We start from the raw sequence: 19,529 nt of genomic DNA, 5'->3' as shown, positions 1-19,529 counted from the left end.
ACAGATGTTGCTGCTGTCATGAAAGGAAACAGCATAACTTATTTGAAAGATTGGTTATAATAGTTTTGAGGGAATGTTGTTAAGATGATCAGTTTCTCTGCATATTCAAGATAAGCATAAACATCCGATGCCCACCCTGTAAGATTATTACAGTCTTTGCATTTAGAGAAAGTAATCAGTAATTTATAATTATTAATATTTCTAGACTGTCTCATGGGGGAGTAATACATTGAAAAGATATGGATTTCACTTGAGATTATTAATGTTATAATGGGCCTTGAGTTTTAACATGTTTTCATGTTTTTGATTATAAGGTATGGAGCATTGTTGATTTTTCTCATTTTGTTAAACAGGTATATAATAAAATTGATCAGATCTCCATGGAAGAGGTAGACCGTTTGGCCAGACAACCACACAGTGTTGTCATTAGGTAGGCATAAACTGAAGTGCTGTCATTTTAATTGTGTACAGTGAGGTTTAACAGTAGTAAAACACATTAAGTAACCTAAATGAGCACCAAAGGCTGTAGTGAGTATGGAGTAAAAGCAGGAATGCTGGAAATGCATATGTGGATATGCTCTGTCTTCTGACAGACACTTGTCCTGCTGAATATTTCCAGCATTTTCTTTTTTATGTCAGAAAGCATCTTCAATTTTTTGCTTTTACTCCAGTGAGTATGATGAGTCTCACTGGGTTTTTGCAAGAACTTGTGAAATGTTTCTTTACTTCATCATATCCTTTATTCTTCTGAAATCATAAACTTGCCATTTATCAACACTACCCAACCACTAGAGCGGTGATCAGTGAGCATTCTTTTGATGGGCTAGGGTCCTTTGGGAATGCTGAAGGGCATTAGGGATGAGGTAGGGGGTAATGACATTGTTAATGGGATATGATTGGGCTGACAAGAGGTGATCCATTGTGTACAAGTTGAGGACAAGCAATCCCTATTGTTTTAATGGGCAAGATAAAGGGTAAGCAGCAAAATGCACCTAAACCCAGTTAGTTACATAAGATCAGTCTATCAAAGTGAACCCGCCAAAAGATCTGGCCTGATGGTATCCCTGGCTGTGTCCTTAGATCCTGAGCTGGTGGGGATACTTGAACGTAATTTCAGCCTCTTCCTGCTTCAATCAAATATCTAATGTCTAACATGTTCTTTCTAGCTGTGAGATGAAGCTCAATTTAGATTATCTGCTTGACATGCTTTGGGACTACCTTGCATTAATCTGCATCTACACAAAGAGGAGAGGAGGTAGGAGAATATTCAGTACTGATTAACCTTGTAGTTTAAATTTATGTGTACATATTTATAATACATTATTTCATTTTGACAGAACGACCAGATTTTTCAGGTGCTATTATTATGAGAAGATCAGCTTCAGTTGAACATGTGGTAAGAAAAAAACTGCTTCTTTCTGAAACACGGAGCACCTTGCCTCTCAATATAGCATTTATTTTTTGTCTAAATACTTAACTTGCTGTTGTCACAATTTCCTCTTTATTTCTCAAAAAAAAATGGGTTTTAATTTATAAGCAGTCATAAAACAAACTTCAGGACTTGCCATTTTTTCAATAGATAAATATGCTTTTATAGCAAATACCTTTCACAAACCCTGCTATTTCTTTCACTGTTCATTCTTTGTATGATATAGTAATGTAATTGCTATTATTGTGGAAAGCAATCCCAAGGTTAAGAATCTCAGTACCAGCAAATTGCAAAAATGAAGATAGAAATTTGAAATGACATGTTGAAAGATGACTCAGCTTTTCAAGTTCACCTTCTACAACACTTTAGGTGAAATAATACAATAATAATACTGATTAGTTGTTGACAATCTAACTTACAATTTTATAGAATCTTTCACAATGTCAGGATGCCCAAAATATTTCCTTACAACGCATTACTTTTACTCTGCTCACACACGACTGCACGGCCAAACACCCGAGTAATCACATTGTCAAGTTTGCTGATGACACCGGAGTGGTGGGGCTCATTGCCAACAATGATGAGACAGCCTACAGAGAGGAGCTGGAAGAATTTATGGCCTGGTGTGAGGCAAATAACTTCTTCTTCAACGTCAACAAGGCAAAGGAGATGGTTATTGACTTCAGGAAAACCCACACTGCTTACATCGACAGCACAGCAGTGGAAACTGCAAGCAGTTTCAAACTTCTGGGAGTGCATGTTTCACACTAGTTATGGTTCCAGAACACATCCTTCCACAGTCAAGAAAACTTACCAACCAACTTTCTGGATGGGCTGAAGAGAGCTGGTCTATGCACACCAGTGCTCATGACCTTCAGTAGATGTGAAATAGAGAGTATCCTAACATGCTGCATCATTGTATAGTACAGAAACTGCACTGTGGTAGATAGGAGGGCTCTTCAGCAGGTAGTTAAAATTGCCCAACACATCAATGGCAGTAGTCTACCCATTGTCAAGGATATATGTACAGAAGAATGCTGGCAATATCTCACCCACTTCTGCTTATGGACTTTCTGTCCCACTCCCATCAGGGGAGAGGTTATACGGCTTCTACGCTTGGACCACTAGATTCAAAGACAGTTACTTCCCCAAACTATCAGACTGATCAATACCTCCACCCATTAACCACCCCACTAGCACTACATACACATCACCTAGCATCACTTTACCCTCATTCAATTGGTCTATGTATATGTTGTTTGTACATTGTGTTTTATAGGATTGCTTTTATATTTATTATTTTTTTTAATTTTTGTTTATTGTGTTCTTTATGCTTGTGTTTTTTTTATACAGCATCAGATCTGGAGTAACAATCATTTTGCTCTCCTTTACACTTATGTGCTAAAGAATGACAATAAACAATCTTGAAGCTTGAATTTTGAAAATGTATTACTGCTGCAATGTTCCATAGCAGATAATTTGCATAAAACAAATATTATTCAGATAAATGGTCTTTCTTTTGGAGATGTTGGTCAAAGGAACCATTCTGTCCAGAACACAGAGGGCATCTTCTTCCTTTTGTGTCACACAAAGGTTTTGCATGCATGTGGAAAGGCAAATATTTAGGATTTCATCAAGAAGATAATATTTCTGATAGTACAGTACTGTCTTGGTACTTCATTGAAATATCTGCCTAGATTATGTCCTCAAGCCGTAGAACATTGCTTGAAATCATAGTCATAGTCATACTTTATTGTTCCGGGGGGAAATTGGTTTTCGTTACAGTTGCACCATAAATAATAAATGGTAAGAAAACCATAAATAGTTAAATAGTAATTTATAAATTATGCCAGGAAATAAGTCCAGGACCAGCCTATTGGCTCAGGGTGTCTGACCCTCCAAGGGAGGAGTTGTAAAGTTTGATGGCCACAGGCAGGAATGACTTCCTATGACGCTCTGTGTGGCATCACGGTGGAATGAGTCTCTGGCTTCATATATCTTCATATCCTTCAGGATGAGAATGCTGATAAAGGAGCTAAACTGACAAGTTAGAAATCTCATGCCACTTTCTACAGATTTATCGCTTGAAATGATTACAAGATTTCAGCAGTATTCATGTGACATAAAAGAAGTGTATCATCCATTTAGACAGCCGACAGTGGTGTAGTGGCATCGGCACTGGACTTTGAGGCGAGTGGTCCCGGTTGCAAATACGGACAGCGCCTTGCACACTGTCCATCTGTGCTGGATTGAGTGTCGAGTTAGCAACTCGACCCCGTTAGAAAAAAACAGACAAAAAAGATGCACGGGGAGGAGGCACACACACACACACACACACACACACACACACACACACACACACACACACACACACACACACACACACACACACACACACACACACACACACACACACACACACACACACACACACACACACACACCCCCCTACCTGGGAAGCAAAAGATGAACTACATTAATAATGGTCCTAGTTTCAGTTTTTCATTTTGTCTAATAGTTGTAGACTAAAGCAGATTCTGGCTTGCTGTGATTTGCTGTTTTGATAAGTATGCTTGGGGAAGAGAAGTAAGTAATTAGCATGATAAATAATTGGTGTTGTAAACATAACAGTGTGTATGAAAGTAATTATGTTGTCCTTGACTGTCACTTGCAGTGCCATCGAATTCACAGAACCTTAGCAAGCCAGTTCAAGTATGCTCTCGTCTGGGTATGTATATGTTGAAATTGTGAATTGATTGGGTCCTAAATATTCCACTTAGCCAGCTGATTTGCATGGCCACCTTAATTACTATTGTCACATACCCTGTGACAGGTTAAAGAACCAGCAAAAATAGAAAACAGCTAGAGTCTGGTATTGGTGTTAACATAAGCTATTTTTATTAGTAACTACATAATACAGTCATATATAGCCAGATAAATCAAACAAGTTAGCAGTGTTACGTGTATATATGTGTGTGCAAATATAACTCCCAAACTATTGAGTTTGGGGGAAACAAGGCTTAGAGTCTTAAGATGGTAAAGTATGAAAGTTCAGTTCATCCACGGAATAGGTGATGAGAGAGAGATACTTGTAATCCAGGGTAAATGTCGAGAGAAGGCAATTACGTCGATATTCCACAGATTCCACGACAGCAATACAAAATAACAATAGTAGTAGGTTTTATCTCTGAAGTTGTTCCACTCCACACACGAAGTATCACCGACAGTGATCTTTAATGAATATCCTTTCAACACAAGTGGTACCACACCCGAATTCAGCTACGGGTCATTCCAAGGTGGTGGCCACAAGATACTCAAACAGAATCCACACATGGATTATCACCAACAGTAGCTTATCACTAAGGGGACCCTCTTCAACGGAACCAACCCCAAACACACAACGTGATAGCCACTTATCCAGTTCCACGACATATGAAATAACTCCAACAGTGATTTGCGACAGGGGTGCCTTTCTTCAGTGAGCTACCACACCCAAACAAAGGGTAACACACAAGTGGTATTCACGAAGGTTTTCCCCTCACCAGAGAACCCACTCTTGTGGATTAGTTACGTGACAGTCACACCTTCGTATTCGAATGGAACTGAAACTCACCCTTACGGGCTACTTAGGAGAGAGTTCAAACAGTGATCTCTTTGTCACTAGGTTTCTTCTGTTTCAAACCTTCCTCTCCGCTCTTCTCTTCCTTTAAAGTCACCGAATGTGACCACAACAAAGGGGACCGTTCTTCTGTGGTGGAATTATCAACCCAGGCGAGGGTTGACACACAAATAACTCCCCACTGGGCACACCTTTTCCACACTGCGAGAGCCACTGATCGATTCACCTGACCGATCCTCCAAACACCCACCTTTCTGTCGGCACACAAACCATGTGTCTATGTGTCTATCAGCTGATCTATTTATCTCACCATGCTGAACACCAGCTGTCCATCAAGTAGTTCCTCCCTTCTCTCTCTGTAAGAACACAGAAGTGGGCAGTGTCCTTGCAAAAGTGTAAACAGGCTGCAGAGAAACCATAACACCATCTAAAAGTCTATTCGCCTCTCTCTCTCTTAATAACAAGGTGTTTGTGTTGTACAACTCTCTCTCTTTTTAAAGGTATAGTCCATAAAAAATATGACCCCTCGGGGTACATGACACTATTATCCCATCAACCTTTGCCAATAATGTTATTCTTTACTTTCTCCGTATCTGTTGGATTTACTCTGATAGCAACTACCTATGAGGTATCTACCCCTTTATTTTGACATTTGAGTATTCCATCTACTTTAGTTAGTAAGTCTCTTGGCCACAACTTTACCATTTCTTGGATTTCCCCTCCGTATTAGAAACATGATATGGTTTCCATTATCTTTGCTGTCCATCTTGCAAGTCTACATATGCTTTCAGTGGATTGTTATCAAGCATCTTTTTGCCACCTCCTGTATTACATCATAAGGCTATTTATGTTTTCTATTTCAGTATTCTAAAGGCTTTTGTATTTTCTGCAATATCCTGGTCCTCTCCTCCATCATCACCAACATCCATTTCTTTCTCACAACACCTACTCAAGCAAGCACAAGGGATACATCACCTAATATCTTTGTTTCTTCCTTTCCACCAAGCACATTTTCAATGATTTACTTGAAAGACTTGAAGTTTTGGTATGTTAGTCTCAATATAGTATAAGTAAGGTGAAAGGCTGTGATGCTGGAACAAGCCTATATTAGAATGTGAAGGTCAGCGCCAATTTAAGTTTAAGCTTGAGATTCTGTCACAACCTAAGCTACATTTTGTGAGATGCTTTGAATCTTCAAGGATGTTTTTGCCATCCAGCTCCCAGGCAAGTCTTCTGCTCTTGGTGAGGGGTACCCCGGTGGTGATAATCTGAACTCAGTGTATTCAGGGCCCATTCCCATTGCTCACTATAACTCTGAACCATTGTGTATAATCATACAACATTTTGTTTCCCAGAAGATTTTAGGAAAATCCCGTGTTTTATTTGAGATTGTGGTAGTGAGCTTGGGGTTCCCCATGTCCTTGCACAAATCCTGTATGCCACCACTTCAAGGCTCGGGTTACATTGAATTAGAGAAAATTCCTATGCTAGTGTCTCAGATTATTTTATCAAGTATTTAAGGGGAACCTGAAGAGCTTCTTTACTCAGAAAGTGGTGGGAGTGGGGAACGGACTGCCAGCGGAAGTGGTGGATGTGTGTTCAGTTGCAACATTTAAGAAGTTTGGATGGGTACATGGATGAGAGGGGCCTGGAGGGATATAGTCCTGATGCAGCTAGGTGGGACTACGGAGGTAAACAGGTTGGCATGGACTATGTGGGCAGAAGGGCCTGTTTCTGTGCTGTAGTGCTCTATGACTATGACTATTATTTTTCCCATTCTGATGAAAGGTCATCAGCTTGGAATGGTCAGTCTTTCTGTCTTTTTAGATGCTGCCTTACTGCTGAATGATTTCAGCAATTTTGCTTTCATTTCAAATTTCCAGCATCTACACAGTTTTGCTTTTAAACCTGAGATAATGAAACTGGAAAGAGTTTGATGGAATTGATCATTCATTTATACATTACATTGTTATGGGAAACACCAAGGTAAAATAAAAACGATACCTCTAAATTGGGGAAGCCAATTTTAGTAGACTGAAAAGTAACTTAAGAAAAATGGACAGGAAGCACTTTTGGAAGATACAGTAGTGTCGGTAATGAGAAGCATTCAAGAAGGAAAGTTGAAGGCTTCAGGATAAAATGTTCCCAAAAAAAGTCTTGAACTATCAGATCTGAAACCCCTGGATAATAAAGTGTAGATAGACTGAGGTAAGGCAATGAATATTACTTTATGTTGGTGATCAGTTCTTACAGCTGTAGAGAATGGAGTGGTAAAATTAAACTGAAATTAAGAAAGCAAAGGGAGAACATGAAAATAATGGGAAGGAAAATCAAAGACATTTTAAAATTACATGGAGTAGGAGGTTAACTATAGAAAGAGGAAGACTACTAGGAACCAAAAAGCCAAGCTTTGTGTATAGGAATTTGTTAATCAGTGCTTTGTGACTCTTCAAAGTAGAGTGGACTGATGCTAAAGTTTTTGTAAAAATTCTGGTTACAAGAAAATGTTGGATAGGCTGAGGTTATTTTCTCTGGAACAGAGGAGAAACCTTATCACATTTAAAAATTCTCGAATACTTCAAGAACTTTGAGCTTCATGGTTATGGATTAAGGCAGATAGGTGGGATTACTCTGTGTAGATTTTTTTTCAATAAGTACAGGGACAGTAAGTTAAACAATCTTCTGTGAAGTTTATAGACTTTGTGATTTTGTTTTTAATCATTCAATGATACACTTTGTGTTTGATTCCAGGGTACAAGTACAAAGTACAGCCCTCAAAGAGTGGGACTGAATCACATAATGGAGCACGAGGATGTCATTCAAATCGTCAAGAAATAAATATTGACCAGCATTTCCCAAGTAACTGCAGTGTTATCATCTGCTCTCCCCTTTCTTGGAACAGCAGGCAGTGTGAAAGTGGACTGTTCTGAAATTGTGATGAAAGAAGTTATTGTATAGAGATGGCTTGCTGTGGCAGCCCTTTAATTACAAATTTACCATTATTCTGGTACTTTACAGTATGCTGAATGTTAAAATGGGAGCATATAGCCTATTATGAAGGTCATTGATTGTACCTTGTAGCTCCTGCTTAAACAGTTACATATCTTAATTTGCAGTACATTTTGGTATCAAGATGATTTCCTACTTCAAAGAATTCTAGTACAGGCATTCCTTTGTTTGCTTATTGAGTAAACATTCTTTACTAATTCTCGGTACATCATTTTGGTTCCTCATAGAACTCCAAAGACGCTGAACTTACAGTGATTCTGAATAATATACTTCCGAATTGAGATGAAATCTCAATGAAGTGGCAAAGACAGATTGAATGCTTTAATCAGTAAATATTAAAAGTTGTAGGGTCAAGCCTATATGTTGCTAGTACCAATACATCAAAAAGAGCATTTGTTCAGTGGGCCCACTTTGGTGTGCTCTCCAGCCTTGCAGTAGTTCCTTTAAAAAATACTTTTAAAATTTCTCCATGATATTTTCAGACCATACCTAGATGAATCATCCATTTTTCATCTGTGAGTATAGTAGGATAACAAACCTGAAGAATTTCATTGCATCTAAATTTATCTTTGCACAGAATGCTGGAACTTTAAAGCAGATTTAGAGCATAGCAGTCCCTTACTTTTTAGATTTGAGCCAAGTTACACTAACAAGCTTTTTGGGGAAAGAGTTTGTTCCCCAAGAGGTAAACCATGGTTTGACCCGGATAGAGTTTATTTGAAAGTTCGTGAACCTTCAATTTTGGACATACAAAATTTGGGGTTATTAATTAATTTTTGATTTAATCAAAATTTTGTATTTAATAAGAATGATGTTTGTTTCTGTGGCACTTTTCCACATTATTCTGAGAATGTTGTGATTTGGTAGGTGTGGTGCGACCTGGAGTTATTTGGGTGCATTTTTGTAGTGCATTGATTTGCTGACATCTAATGGTGTACAGTTCATGATTTCCATGTCTACAATGGATGTTACTAGTGACTGTTGAACTGAAGACAGGATCTGCAGCAAACAGGCAATGAAAAACTAAGAAAATGGCATTTTTGAGATTGGATCTTCTGCCTGATTGCTGTTCATTTGGTGGCTGAACATCAGTTAACAATTGCTGTAAGCCTGACTTCTAGTAAAAAGAAATAAGTAGAGAGCAGTGCTGAAAGATTGTGTGTGTGTGTGTGTGTCTCTCTCAATGTGGCCTTCCCTGTTATATGACATCAATATAAACAGCCAGGAACTCAGACAGTGTATGTGGTTGTTGTGTTCTGAACCAAAAGGTGTGATTTGGCATTTAAAATTAGAGTGTAGCAATAAATTCAGGAAGAAAAGTTACTGATTTGCAAGAAGAAAACTATAGATGCTGAAAATCTGCAGTAAAATTAGAAAATATAGGGAATATATTGGTGCAGTGGTCAATGTGCATGTGCTGGGTCAAGTGTCTTTTTTGTGATCAAAGACGGATATGTTCAGCGTGTCAGGAAGTACCTGTGTAGAAAGAAACAGAATTAAAGATCCAGGTCAGTGATACAGAAAGGTCATTAACTGGAAACATTAACCTTTTTTTTCTCTTTCAAAGGTATTTCTAGTATTTTCAGTTCTTATTTGGACACAGTTGTAGGACTGTATGATCAAATAGTTAATCTTTTTTAATTCTCAAGAAATACTGATTCTTTGTTTAACAACAGATAAGTTCTCTAGTTTTTTTAAATAGTTCCAGAGGATCTTTTGTGATCACCTTAAAGAGCAGACAAGACTGGTGTCATCTCTCAAATAAAAGGCTTCCAGCAGTAGAATAAATCCTCAGTACCATGTGTCAGCCTAGCTCAGCTGCTCAAGATTTTCAGTAGCCCTTGGACTACTCCCTTCTAATTAAGAATATGTTTTCTGAGCCAAAGTTGATATCCAGTACTTGGTGAAGTTTCAATCCTGTTTGATAGTCAACATTGAAAATCACTAAGCAGATGAATAATTTAGAATTAATAAGTTTATTTGAAATTATTTTGCCATATTACTAATTGTTGAATATTCTGCAGAAAATTTTTGGATTTGGAATTAGTCAAAGTTGTTAAGTAATTCATACGCCATGTGTATCCTGGCCACTGCTCTGATGACTTCAAAGAAGTTCAACACTATGTTTATTTAATGTTTTATTGACAATTGACTACTTCATAGGTCAACATATTTTGCCATACACTACAGGTGTATTAGATAACATGATGCATAATGGGAAGTGTAGAGTAACATATGGATTTGCAATGGCTGTTCTTGAGGTTACAGTTAATAGTTTTTGTTCATTATTCTTATTGATCATCATGTTCATTTAATAAGTCTTATGTTAACTGTTAGTGATGGCAGCTGCATAGTTATGAGGAAATATGTGCAGTTTTCCTGAGAGCATGCCATTTCTTTTAATACAGCCTTTTTTCAAAATCTCAGAATATTTCTAGCAGGGAAAGAGCCCATTCTGCCTGTTGGGGTTGCACCAGCTCTATGTAAGATCCTATCAGCCATCCCACATCCACACTTGCTTCCGTAACTCTCAGAATTCTTTCCTTTCAGATACTTATCCAGTTTTTATTTTCAATGCTGCAATTCAGTCTGTCTGCACTACTACCCCAACGAATAAATGATTTTCTTTATTTCACTTTGGTTCTATTGTTAAGTTACCTTTATTTGATGTCCACTCATTCCTTCATAACTTCCACCATTTGAAAGAAAATAACTCCAGCTTTTCTAATCTATTCAGATAATAAAAGTTCCTCATCCTTCGGATCATCTGGTTAAATCTTTGGCATCTCTGCTAAATTGCAGCACCCATAAATGGAAATGCTACCCCAAATGGAACTGTGGTTTTGGCTTTGGTTGCATTCCCCAGAGGAATCCCATTTCCCCATCAATATCTAGAAATGTATGCAAGATGCTCTTGGTGGGGTGGAGGGTGTCTCCTGAATTACTTAACTGCTCAGTATTTCTTTGTCTCTGCCAACTCTTGACATTGTTGCTACTTGTTATTTGTTATGATGCTTCTTGCATGCCTGGTAGTGATTGAGCACTAATAGAAAAAGTTACTACAGTTGACTAATAGGAAGACCAAAGCCATTGGCTTTGTCTTCAATGACAAACTCTTTTCCCTGGCTGTGAGTTCCTGAGGATAAACAAGCTTTTGTCTCGGTAATATTGTTCATTCCTGCCCTGCCTCATGTTCGTTTACTGCTCAGATTCAAATTCTTCTCTTATTTCTAGACTTGAAAATTACAATGCTTTCCTGTGCCCTCCTTGTATTCTTTGCTGTCTTGTGCTCTTCCAAGATATGACTACCTATAGGGGCAAGAAAAGGTTTGTGAACCCTGTGCAATCACCTAGTTTTCTGCATCAATTATTCATACAATGTGGTTTGATCTTCATCTAAGTCACAATAATAGACAAGCACAATCTGCCTAAACTAATAATACACAAAAAATTGACTTTTCATGTCTTTATTGAACACATTGTTTAATCATTCACAGTCCAGGCTGAGAAAAGTATGTGAACCCTTCTATTTAATAACTGGTAGAACATCCTTTAGCAGCACTAACCTCCACCAGACGTTTCCTGTGGCTGCAGATCAGACTTGCACAATGACAAGGAGGAATCTTCCATACAAAACTCTTTCAGTTCATCAATATTTCTGGGATACCTTGCAAAAACAGCCCTCTTCAGGTCATGCCACAGCATCTCAATTGAGTTAAGGTCTGGACTCTCACTTGGCCATTCCAAAACACAAAATTTTCTTCTTTTTAAACCATTCTGGTGTTCATTTACTCTTGTGTTTCAGATCATTGTCTTGTTACATCATCCAACTTTTATTAAGCTTCAGGCGATGGACTGCTACCCTGACATCCTCTTGTGAAATGTCTTGATACAATTTTGAAATCATTGTTCCCTCAATGATTGCATTCTGCCCAGGCCCTGAGACAGCAAAGCAGCTCCAAATCAAGATGCTCCTTCCACAATGCTTCACTGTTGGTATGAGGTTTTGGTGTTGGTGTGCTGTTCCCTTTTTCCTCCAGATATAGCAATGTGCACTTCTGCCAAGAAGTTCAACTTTTGTCTCATCTGTCCACAGAACATTGTCCCAGAAGTGTTGTGCAACATCCAGGTGGTCTTTTACAAACTTGAGACTTGCAGCAATGTTTTTTTGGAGAGCAGTGGTTTCCTTCATGGTGTCCTTCCACGAACACCATTCTTGTTCAATGTTTTTCTTATAATAGACACATGAACAGAGACTTTAGCAAGTTAGAGATTTCTGCAGGTCTTTTGCTGTTATCCTTGGGTTCTTCTTTATGCCCTTCAGCATTGCACGCTGTGCTCTTGGTGTGATATTTGCAGGATGCCCGCTCCTAGGGAGAGTAGCAACAGTACCGAATTTCCTCCATTTGTAGACAATTTCTCTTACTGTGGACAGATGAACACCCAGGTCTTCAAAAATGCTTTTGTAGCCTTCTCCTGCTTCATGCAACTCTACAATTCTTCTAGGGTCCTCTGAAAGTTGTTTTGATTGAGGCATGGTGCACCTAAACAGATCTTTCTGGAGAAGAGCAGACTCTGTCAGTAACTTGACTTTGTGTGTTTTTTATAGGGTGGGGCACCTCTATAATCCACACCTCCAATCTCAGCTCATTGATCAGAACCTTTGACTCCGAATAGCTTTTGTGGAAGACATTACCCCAGAAGTTTACATACTTTTTTGAACCTAGACTGTGATTGTTTGAATGGTGTTCTCATTATTGATGAAAAGTACAATTGTTTCTGTGTTATTATTTTTAGGCTGATTGTGTTTATCTATTATTAAGTGAAGTCAAGTCGCTTTTTATTGTCATTTTGATCATAAACTGCTGGTACAGTACACAGTAAAAATGAAACAACGTTCCTCCAGGACCATGGTGCTACATGAAACAACACAAAACTATGCTAGACTAAGTGAGACAACACAAGGCTACACTAGGCTACGTAAGACAGCACAAAAACTACATTAGACTACAGACCTACACAGGGCTACATTAGTGCACAAAACAGTACAGTACAATAAATAATAAACAAGACAATAGGCACAGTAGAGGATAAATTACAATATAATAACTCCTGTAGATGTCAGTCTAATCTCCGGGTATTGAGGAGTTTGATGGCTTAAAGGAAGAAACTGTTGCCCAGTCTGGTCGTGAGAGCCTGAATGCTTCGATACCTTTTGCCAGATGGCAGGAGGGAGAAGAGTTTGTATGGGGGGGGGGTGCATGGGGTCCTTCACAATAGTTAGCTTTGCGGGTGCAGTGTGTAGAGTAAATATCTGTAATGGTGGGAAGAGAGACCCCGATGATCTTCTCAGCTGACCTCACTATCCGCTGCAGGGTGTTCCGACCCGAGATGGTGCAATTCCCGAACCAGGCAGTGAGACAGCTGCTCAGGATGCTCTCAATAAATCCTCTGTAGAATGTGGTGAGGATGGGGGGGTGGGAGATGGACTTTTCTCAGCCTTCACAGAAAGTAGAGATGCTGCTGTGCTTTCTTGGCTATGGAGCTGGTGTTGAGGGACTGGGTGCGACTCTCCACCAGGTGAACACCAAGAAATTTGGTGCTCATAAGGATCCATCAATGTTCAGTGGAGAGTGGCTACTCTGTGCTCTCCTGAAGTCAACAACCATCTCTTTTGTTCACATTCAGAGACAGGTTGTTGGCTCTGCACCAGTCCGTTAGCCGCTGCACCTCCTCTGTTTGCTGACTCGTCGTTCTTGCTGATGAGACCCACCACAGTCGTGATATCGGCGAACTTCATCTGCTTCGAGCTGAGTTTTGCTGCACAGTCATGGGTCAGCAGCCCCGTGCTCAGTGTGATTGTGTTAGAGATGCTGCTCCCGATCAGGACTGACTGAGATCTCCCAGTCAGAAAGTCTAGGATCCAGTTGCAGAGGGAGGTGTTCAGGCCCAGCAGTTTCAGCTTTCCAATCAGGTGCTGAGGAATGATTGTGTTGAATGCTGAACTGAAGTCCATGAACAGCATTCGAACGTACGTGTCTTTTTTGTCCAGGTGGAGGGTGGTGGCGATGGCGTCGTCTGGTGAGCAGTTGGGACGATATGCAAATTGCAGGGGGTTCAGTGAGGGGGGCAGCAGGGTCTTGATGTGCGTCATTGTGAGCCTCTCAAAACACTTCATGATGACGGATGTGAGTGCAACGGGACGGTAGTCGTTGAGACAGGGCACTGAAGACTTCTTTGGCACGGAGACGATGGTGGCGGCCTTGAAGCAGGTTGGAACGACGCGCTGATCAGAGGTGTTGAAGATGTCATTAAGAACATCTGGCAGCTGGTCTGCACATCCTCTGAGCGCTCTGCCAGAAATATTGTCTGGTCCAGCCGCCTTCCGTGGGTTGACCCTGCATAGAGTTCTCCTCACATCGGCCACGGTAAGACACAGCACCTGGTCACTGGGGGGAGGGGTGGTCTTCCTTGCCAGCACGTCATTTTCCCCCTCGAAATGAGCGTAGAAGTTGTTCAACGCATCTTATTATGTCATGACTTAGATGAAGATCAGACCACATTTTATGAGTAATTAATGCAGAAAACCAGGTAATTGCAAAGGACTCACAAACTTTTTCTTGCAACTGTACATATTAATTCACATTCATCAATTATTCTGCTTACTCAGACCAGCAGTTTCTCAAATTATCATTCATCTAAAATCCCTCTATACCTTGCTTTATTTTTCTAACCTTATTTGAACTTCTCCACACAATTTGATTACTTTATAAGTGAGGACTGCGTGTGTAACATTATCTGGGACGTTATCAAAGTTTAGAGCTCTCTAGAACAGAGACTTGGCCTGGTTTCTTTCCATCATTCCCTTGTCTACCATTTTGTCATCGTCTTTCTGTCTTCAGTTCCAATGATTTTGATTAATGGAATTGAATAGATGCTTTACTTCACTATTTTCTAAGCCCTCTGTTGATATCCCAATTTATTAATCATACCACTGCCTCAAAGTTATAGATATTAATAAAACAATGTCTAAAATTTACACTTACTTGTGAATGTGCTCTACTTAAAATTGTGGTACCAAGAAAATCACTGGAAAGGCTTTAAATGTGCACCAAGGTCACGTAGCAATTAACGCAACACTATTACAGATCAGGGCATCGGAGTTCAATCCCAGTATCCTCTACAAGGAGGTTGTACATCCTCTCCATGGAATGCATGGGCTTTCCCCGGCTGCTCTGCTTTCCTTCCACAGTCCAAAGGTGTGTCGGGTAGGTTATTTGGTCATTGTCAATTGTCCCGTGATGAGGTTAGGGTTAAATCGGGATGTTGGTGTTTGCTGCATGCTACATCTCCAAATAATTATTTACAGATTCCTTGCCTTCAGTAAGAAATATTCTTATGATCTCTCTCAAAATCAATGAACATTTACAATTACATCCTATTTGTAAATAAAAACAGAAAATGCTGGAAATTTTTAGCAGGTCAGGCAGTGGTTTTTTAAATGGGGAATAATTAATGATATGAGTCCAAGAATTTGTTTGGTTCTGTTAATTCTGTGTCCACAACTGCTGACTGATGCTGAGGTGATTCCAGTACAGTATTTTCTGTTTTTGCAGATGCTGGATATCTAAAACAGTGTTTATTATGATTTTCATAGTGCTAATTGTGCTGGAGATTTCTGTACCCAATATGGTCAACCAGAGCACAATTACATTAGAAGATATTTGGACAGGTAAATGAATAAGAAATATTTAGAAGGAAATGGGATTAGCTTGAGCAAGCAGCTTAGTTGGCATAAGCAAGTTCTTTCTGTGCTGCCGAGACGTTATGACTATGCATGACGTACAATCTCTTAAAAGCTTCAGAACTGTCAAACAGGTCAAAAATGGAAACTTCTTACCATTGTTACCATTCTATATTGCCCAGTGGCCTGCAAACAATAATTCTAATCAGCGGATCTACTACAATTCAAATCCCTCAGCAAATTTTGGTCAAATAAATCCATGTCATTGCAACTACCTTCTCAATACTCCTTCCTAAGATGCTTCACATTACCTTTAACAAACTTCCATTGAAATGGACAGTGACTTACAGCACACAGACATATGTATATCAATGCTCTGCACCCAATTCCAAGTCATTGTTGGTTCTTTCAGGCAAGTGTGCAAGAGGATGGACCGTATGCTAAATGTACAGAAAACAGACCAGCTTGTGCTTACTTCCAAATACCGGGACCAGTTAGTTCATAATAAGACCCTATAAAAATGTGAATCACCCTCCACATCTTGGAATCCATGTCTTGGCAAATGTAGATGATAATGACAAAACTAATCACTGCCCGTGTTGTGTTAGTATAGCCTTGTGCAAACTGAGGAAAAGAGTATTCAAGGACAATATCTTATACCCAGTGCCAAAGGTATGGAACACTGACAGAAGCAATCTCTGCCCTCTAATCTTCAGGGACAAAATAACATGCAGCAGTTACCTTAAAACAATCAAAAAATACAGCCAAAGCTGTCAGTGAAATTCTTTTGGTAGGATAAGTGAACCAATGTTGAGCTTTGTCACATGAAGTCAGACCAGATGCTTCAAGGACGTTCTCAAATACTGGAAACGTGATGTCCTCACTCACATGGAAGTTCTTGGCACATGACACTGAAAATAAAGGAGGAGCACTTGGAGAAGGCAGGTGTGTGCACACACAGAGGTCACGCATGTGAGTACAGCACCCCAAAGAACCCACACCTTGTCAAGCACTACCTCACCCAGCTGTGGGTCAAACAATCTCTTTAACCACCAGAGCTCACAAAACGGGTGTGAAGCTAGGTCATCTTGAGCCTTGAAACTGTCTAAGAAGAATTCAACCTTTGGAGTGCTAATTTTTTAAGAGCTGCAGTACCTATAAAAAGTTTTCTCCCCTTTGGAAGTTTTCATGTTTTATTGTTTTACAATACTGAATCACAGTGGAGTTAATCTGGCATTTTGTCACTGATCAACAGAAAAGGAATCATGTCAAAGTGAAAACAGATCTCTAAAAAGTAATCAAAATTAATAACATATAAAACACAAAATAATTGATTGCATAAGTACTCACCCTTCTACCCCCCCTTTAATATGACACACCAAATCATTACTGGTGCAGCCAAATGGTTTTAGAAGTCACATAATTAATTAAATGGAGATCTGTTTTTGGAAACCTGTGTGCATTCAAGGTGTTTCAATTGATTGCACTAAAAATACACCTGTATCTGGAAAGTCCAACTGCTGGTGAGTCAGTATCCTGGCAAAAACTACACCATGAGGACAAAAGAACACTCCAAGCAATTTTGCTAAAAAGCTTATTGAAAAGCACAGGTCAGGGGATGGATATAAGAAAATTTCCAAGTCACTGAGTATCCCTTAGAGTACAGTTAAGTCAATCATCAAGAAATGGAAAGAATATGGCACAGCTGTAAACCTGCCTAGAGCAGGTCATCCTCAAAAACTGAGTGACCGTGCAAGAAGGGGATTAGTGAGGGAGGTTACCAAGAGACCTAATGACAACTCTGGAGGAGTTATGTGCTTCGTTGGCTGGGATAGGAGAGACTGCATGGGTGCCTCACCAGTCGCAGCTTTATGGCAGAGAGAAAGCCATTACAGTATTTTAAAAAACATGACATTTCAGCTAGAGTTTGCCAGAAGGCATGTAGGAGACTCTGAAGTCAGCTTGAAGGTCTGATGATAACAAAATTGAGCTTTTTGGCTATCAGACCATAAGCTACACTTGGCATAAGCCAAAACAACTGCACATCATTAAACACACACATCCCTACTGTGAATTGTGGTGGTGTCTGTATTATGCTGTGGGGGTGATTCACTGCGGCAGGCCCTGGAAGGCTTGTGAAGGTAGAGGGTAAAATGAATGCAGGGAAATCCTAGAGGAAAACCTGATGCAGTCTGTGAGAGAGCTGCGACTTGGGAGATTTGTTTTCCAGTAAGACAATGACCCCAAGCATAAAGCCAAAGCTAAACAGGAGTGGCTTAAAAACAAAAAAGTCAATGTCCTGGAGTGGCCAAGTCAGAATCCAGACCTCAATCTAATTGAGAATTTATGGCTGGACTTGAAAAGGGCTGTTCACTCACGAACCCCATGCAATCTAACAGAGATTGAGCAGTTTTGTAAAGAAGAATGGGGGAAAATTGCAGTTCCCAGAGGTGCAAAGCAGATAGACACCTATCTACACACTGGTTGGGGAACTGGTTGGGTATAAAATCCAAAGAGAAACAAAGAGCTTTGAGACCTTCCTGGTGGGGGATGGAGGTATATAGGGACTGGACATCCATAGTGAAAATAAGACGCTGGGGCCAGGGAACTTGAAATCATTGAAAAAATTCAGAACGTGAGAAGTATCAGGAACATAGGTAGGAAGGGATTGAACAAGGGGCGATAAAACAGCGTCGAGGCATGCAGAACCGAGTTCGGTGGTGCAGGAGCAAGCTGAGATAATAGGTCTACCTGGATGGGCAGGTTTGTGGGTCTTGGGTAGGAGGTAGAAAAGGGGAAGTGCAGGGTGTGGGATCTATGAGGTTGGTGGCAGTGGATAGGAGATCCCCAGAGCTGATAAGGTTGGTGATGGTGTGGGAGACAATGGCCTGGTGCTCCTTAGTGGGGTCATGATCGAGGGGTAAATAAGAGGAGGTATCAGCGAGTTGTTGCTGTGCCTCGGCAAGGTAGAGGCACATTATCCATTCAGGGCCCCAGACAGTCCTTCCAGGTGAGGCGACACTTCACCTGTGAGTCGGCTGGGGTGATATACTGTGTCTGGTGCTCCCGGTGTGGCCTTCTATATGTTAGTGAGACCCGAAGCAGGTTGGGAGACCGCTTCGCTGAACACCTACGCTCTGTCCGCCAGAGGAAACAGGATCTCCCAGTGGCCACACATTTTAATTCCACGTCCCATTCCCATTCCGATATGTCAATCCACGGCCTCCTCTACTGTCGAGATGAAGCCACACTCAGATTGGAGGAACAACACCTTATACTCTGTCTGGGTAGCCTCCAACCTGATGACATGAACATTGATTTCTCTAACTTGCGTTAATACCCCGCCTCCTCTTCTTACCCCATCCCTAATTTATTATTTATTTATTTATTTTACCTCCTCTCCCCCCCCCCCTTTCCCTCTCACAATAACTCCTTGCCTGTTCTCCATCTTCCTCTGGTGCTCCCCTCCCCCTTTCTTTCTCCCTCGGCCTTCCATCCCATGATACTCCCCCTTCTCCAGCCTTGTATCCCTTTTACCAATCAACTTCCCAGCTCTTGGTTCATCCCTCCCACTCCTGTCTTCTCCTATCATTTCGGGTCTCCCCCTCCCCCTCCCACTTTCTAATCTCTTACTATTTTATCTTTCCGTTAGTCCTGATGAAGGGTCTCGACCCGAAACATCAACTTTAAACTACTTAAATTGCTTTAACTCTTGAATAGGATAGTAT

At 40.3% G+C, this 19,529-nt stretch overlaps 1 protein-coding gene across 1 annotated transcript in view; it reads left to right on the top strand.

Annotated features, from left to right (window-relative positions):
- Positions 1–10,697, top strand: part of drg2 (developmentally regulated GTP binding protein 2) — a 34,240-nt gene extending 23,543 nt beyond the window's left edge. Inside the window, exons 9-13 of the mRNA XM_072268537.1 lie at positions 354–430; positions 1,167–1,255; positions 1,338–1,396; positions 4,104–4,157; positions 7,800–10,697. Of these exons, the coding sequence (XP_072124638.1) occupies positions 354–430; positions 1,167–1,255; positions 1,338–1,396; positions 4,104–4,157; positions 7,800–7,886 (366 nt within the window). The 3' untranslated portion in view covers positions 7,887–10,697. The remainder of the gene's footprint in view (positions 1–353; positions 431–1,166; positions 1,256–1,337; positions 1,397–4,103; positions 4,158–7,799) is intronic.
- Positions 10,698–19,529: the final 8,832 nt, after the last annotated feature.

This window comes from Mobula birostris, chromosome 9 (assembly GCF_030028105.1).
Source record: "Mobula birostris isolate sMobBir1 chromosome 9, sMobBir1.hap1, whole genome shotgun sequence".
Lineage (NCBI taxonomy): Eukaryota > Metazoa > Chordata > Chondrichthyes > Myliobatiformes > Myliobatidae > Mobula > Mobula birostris.
Note: the sequence above shows the minus strand (reverse complement) of the source record. Positions and strands in the feature narration are given on the sequence as shown.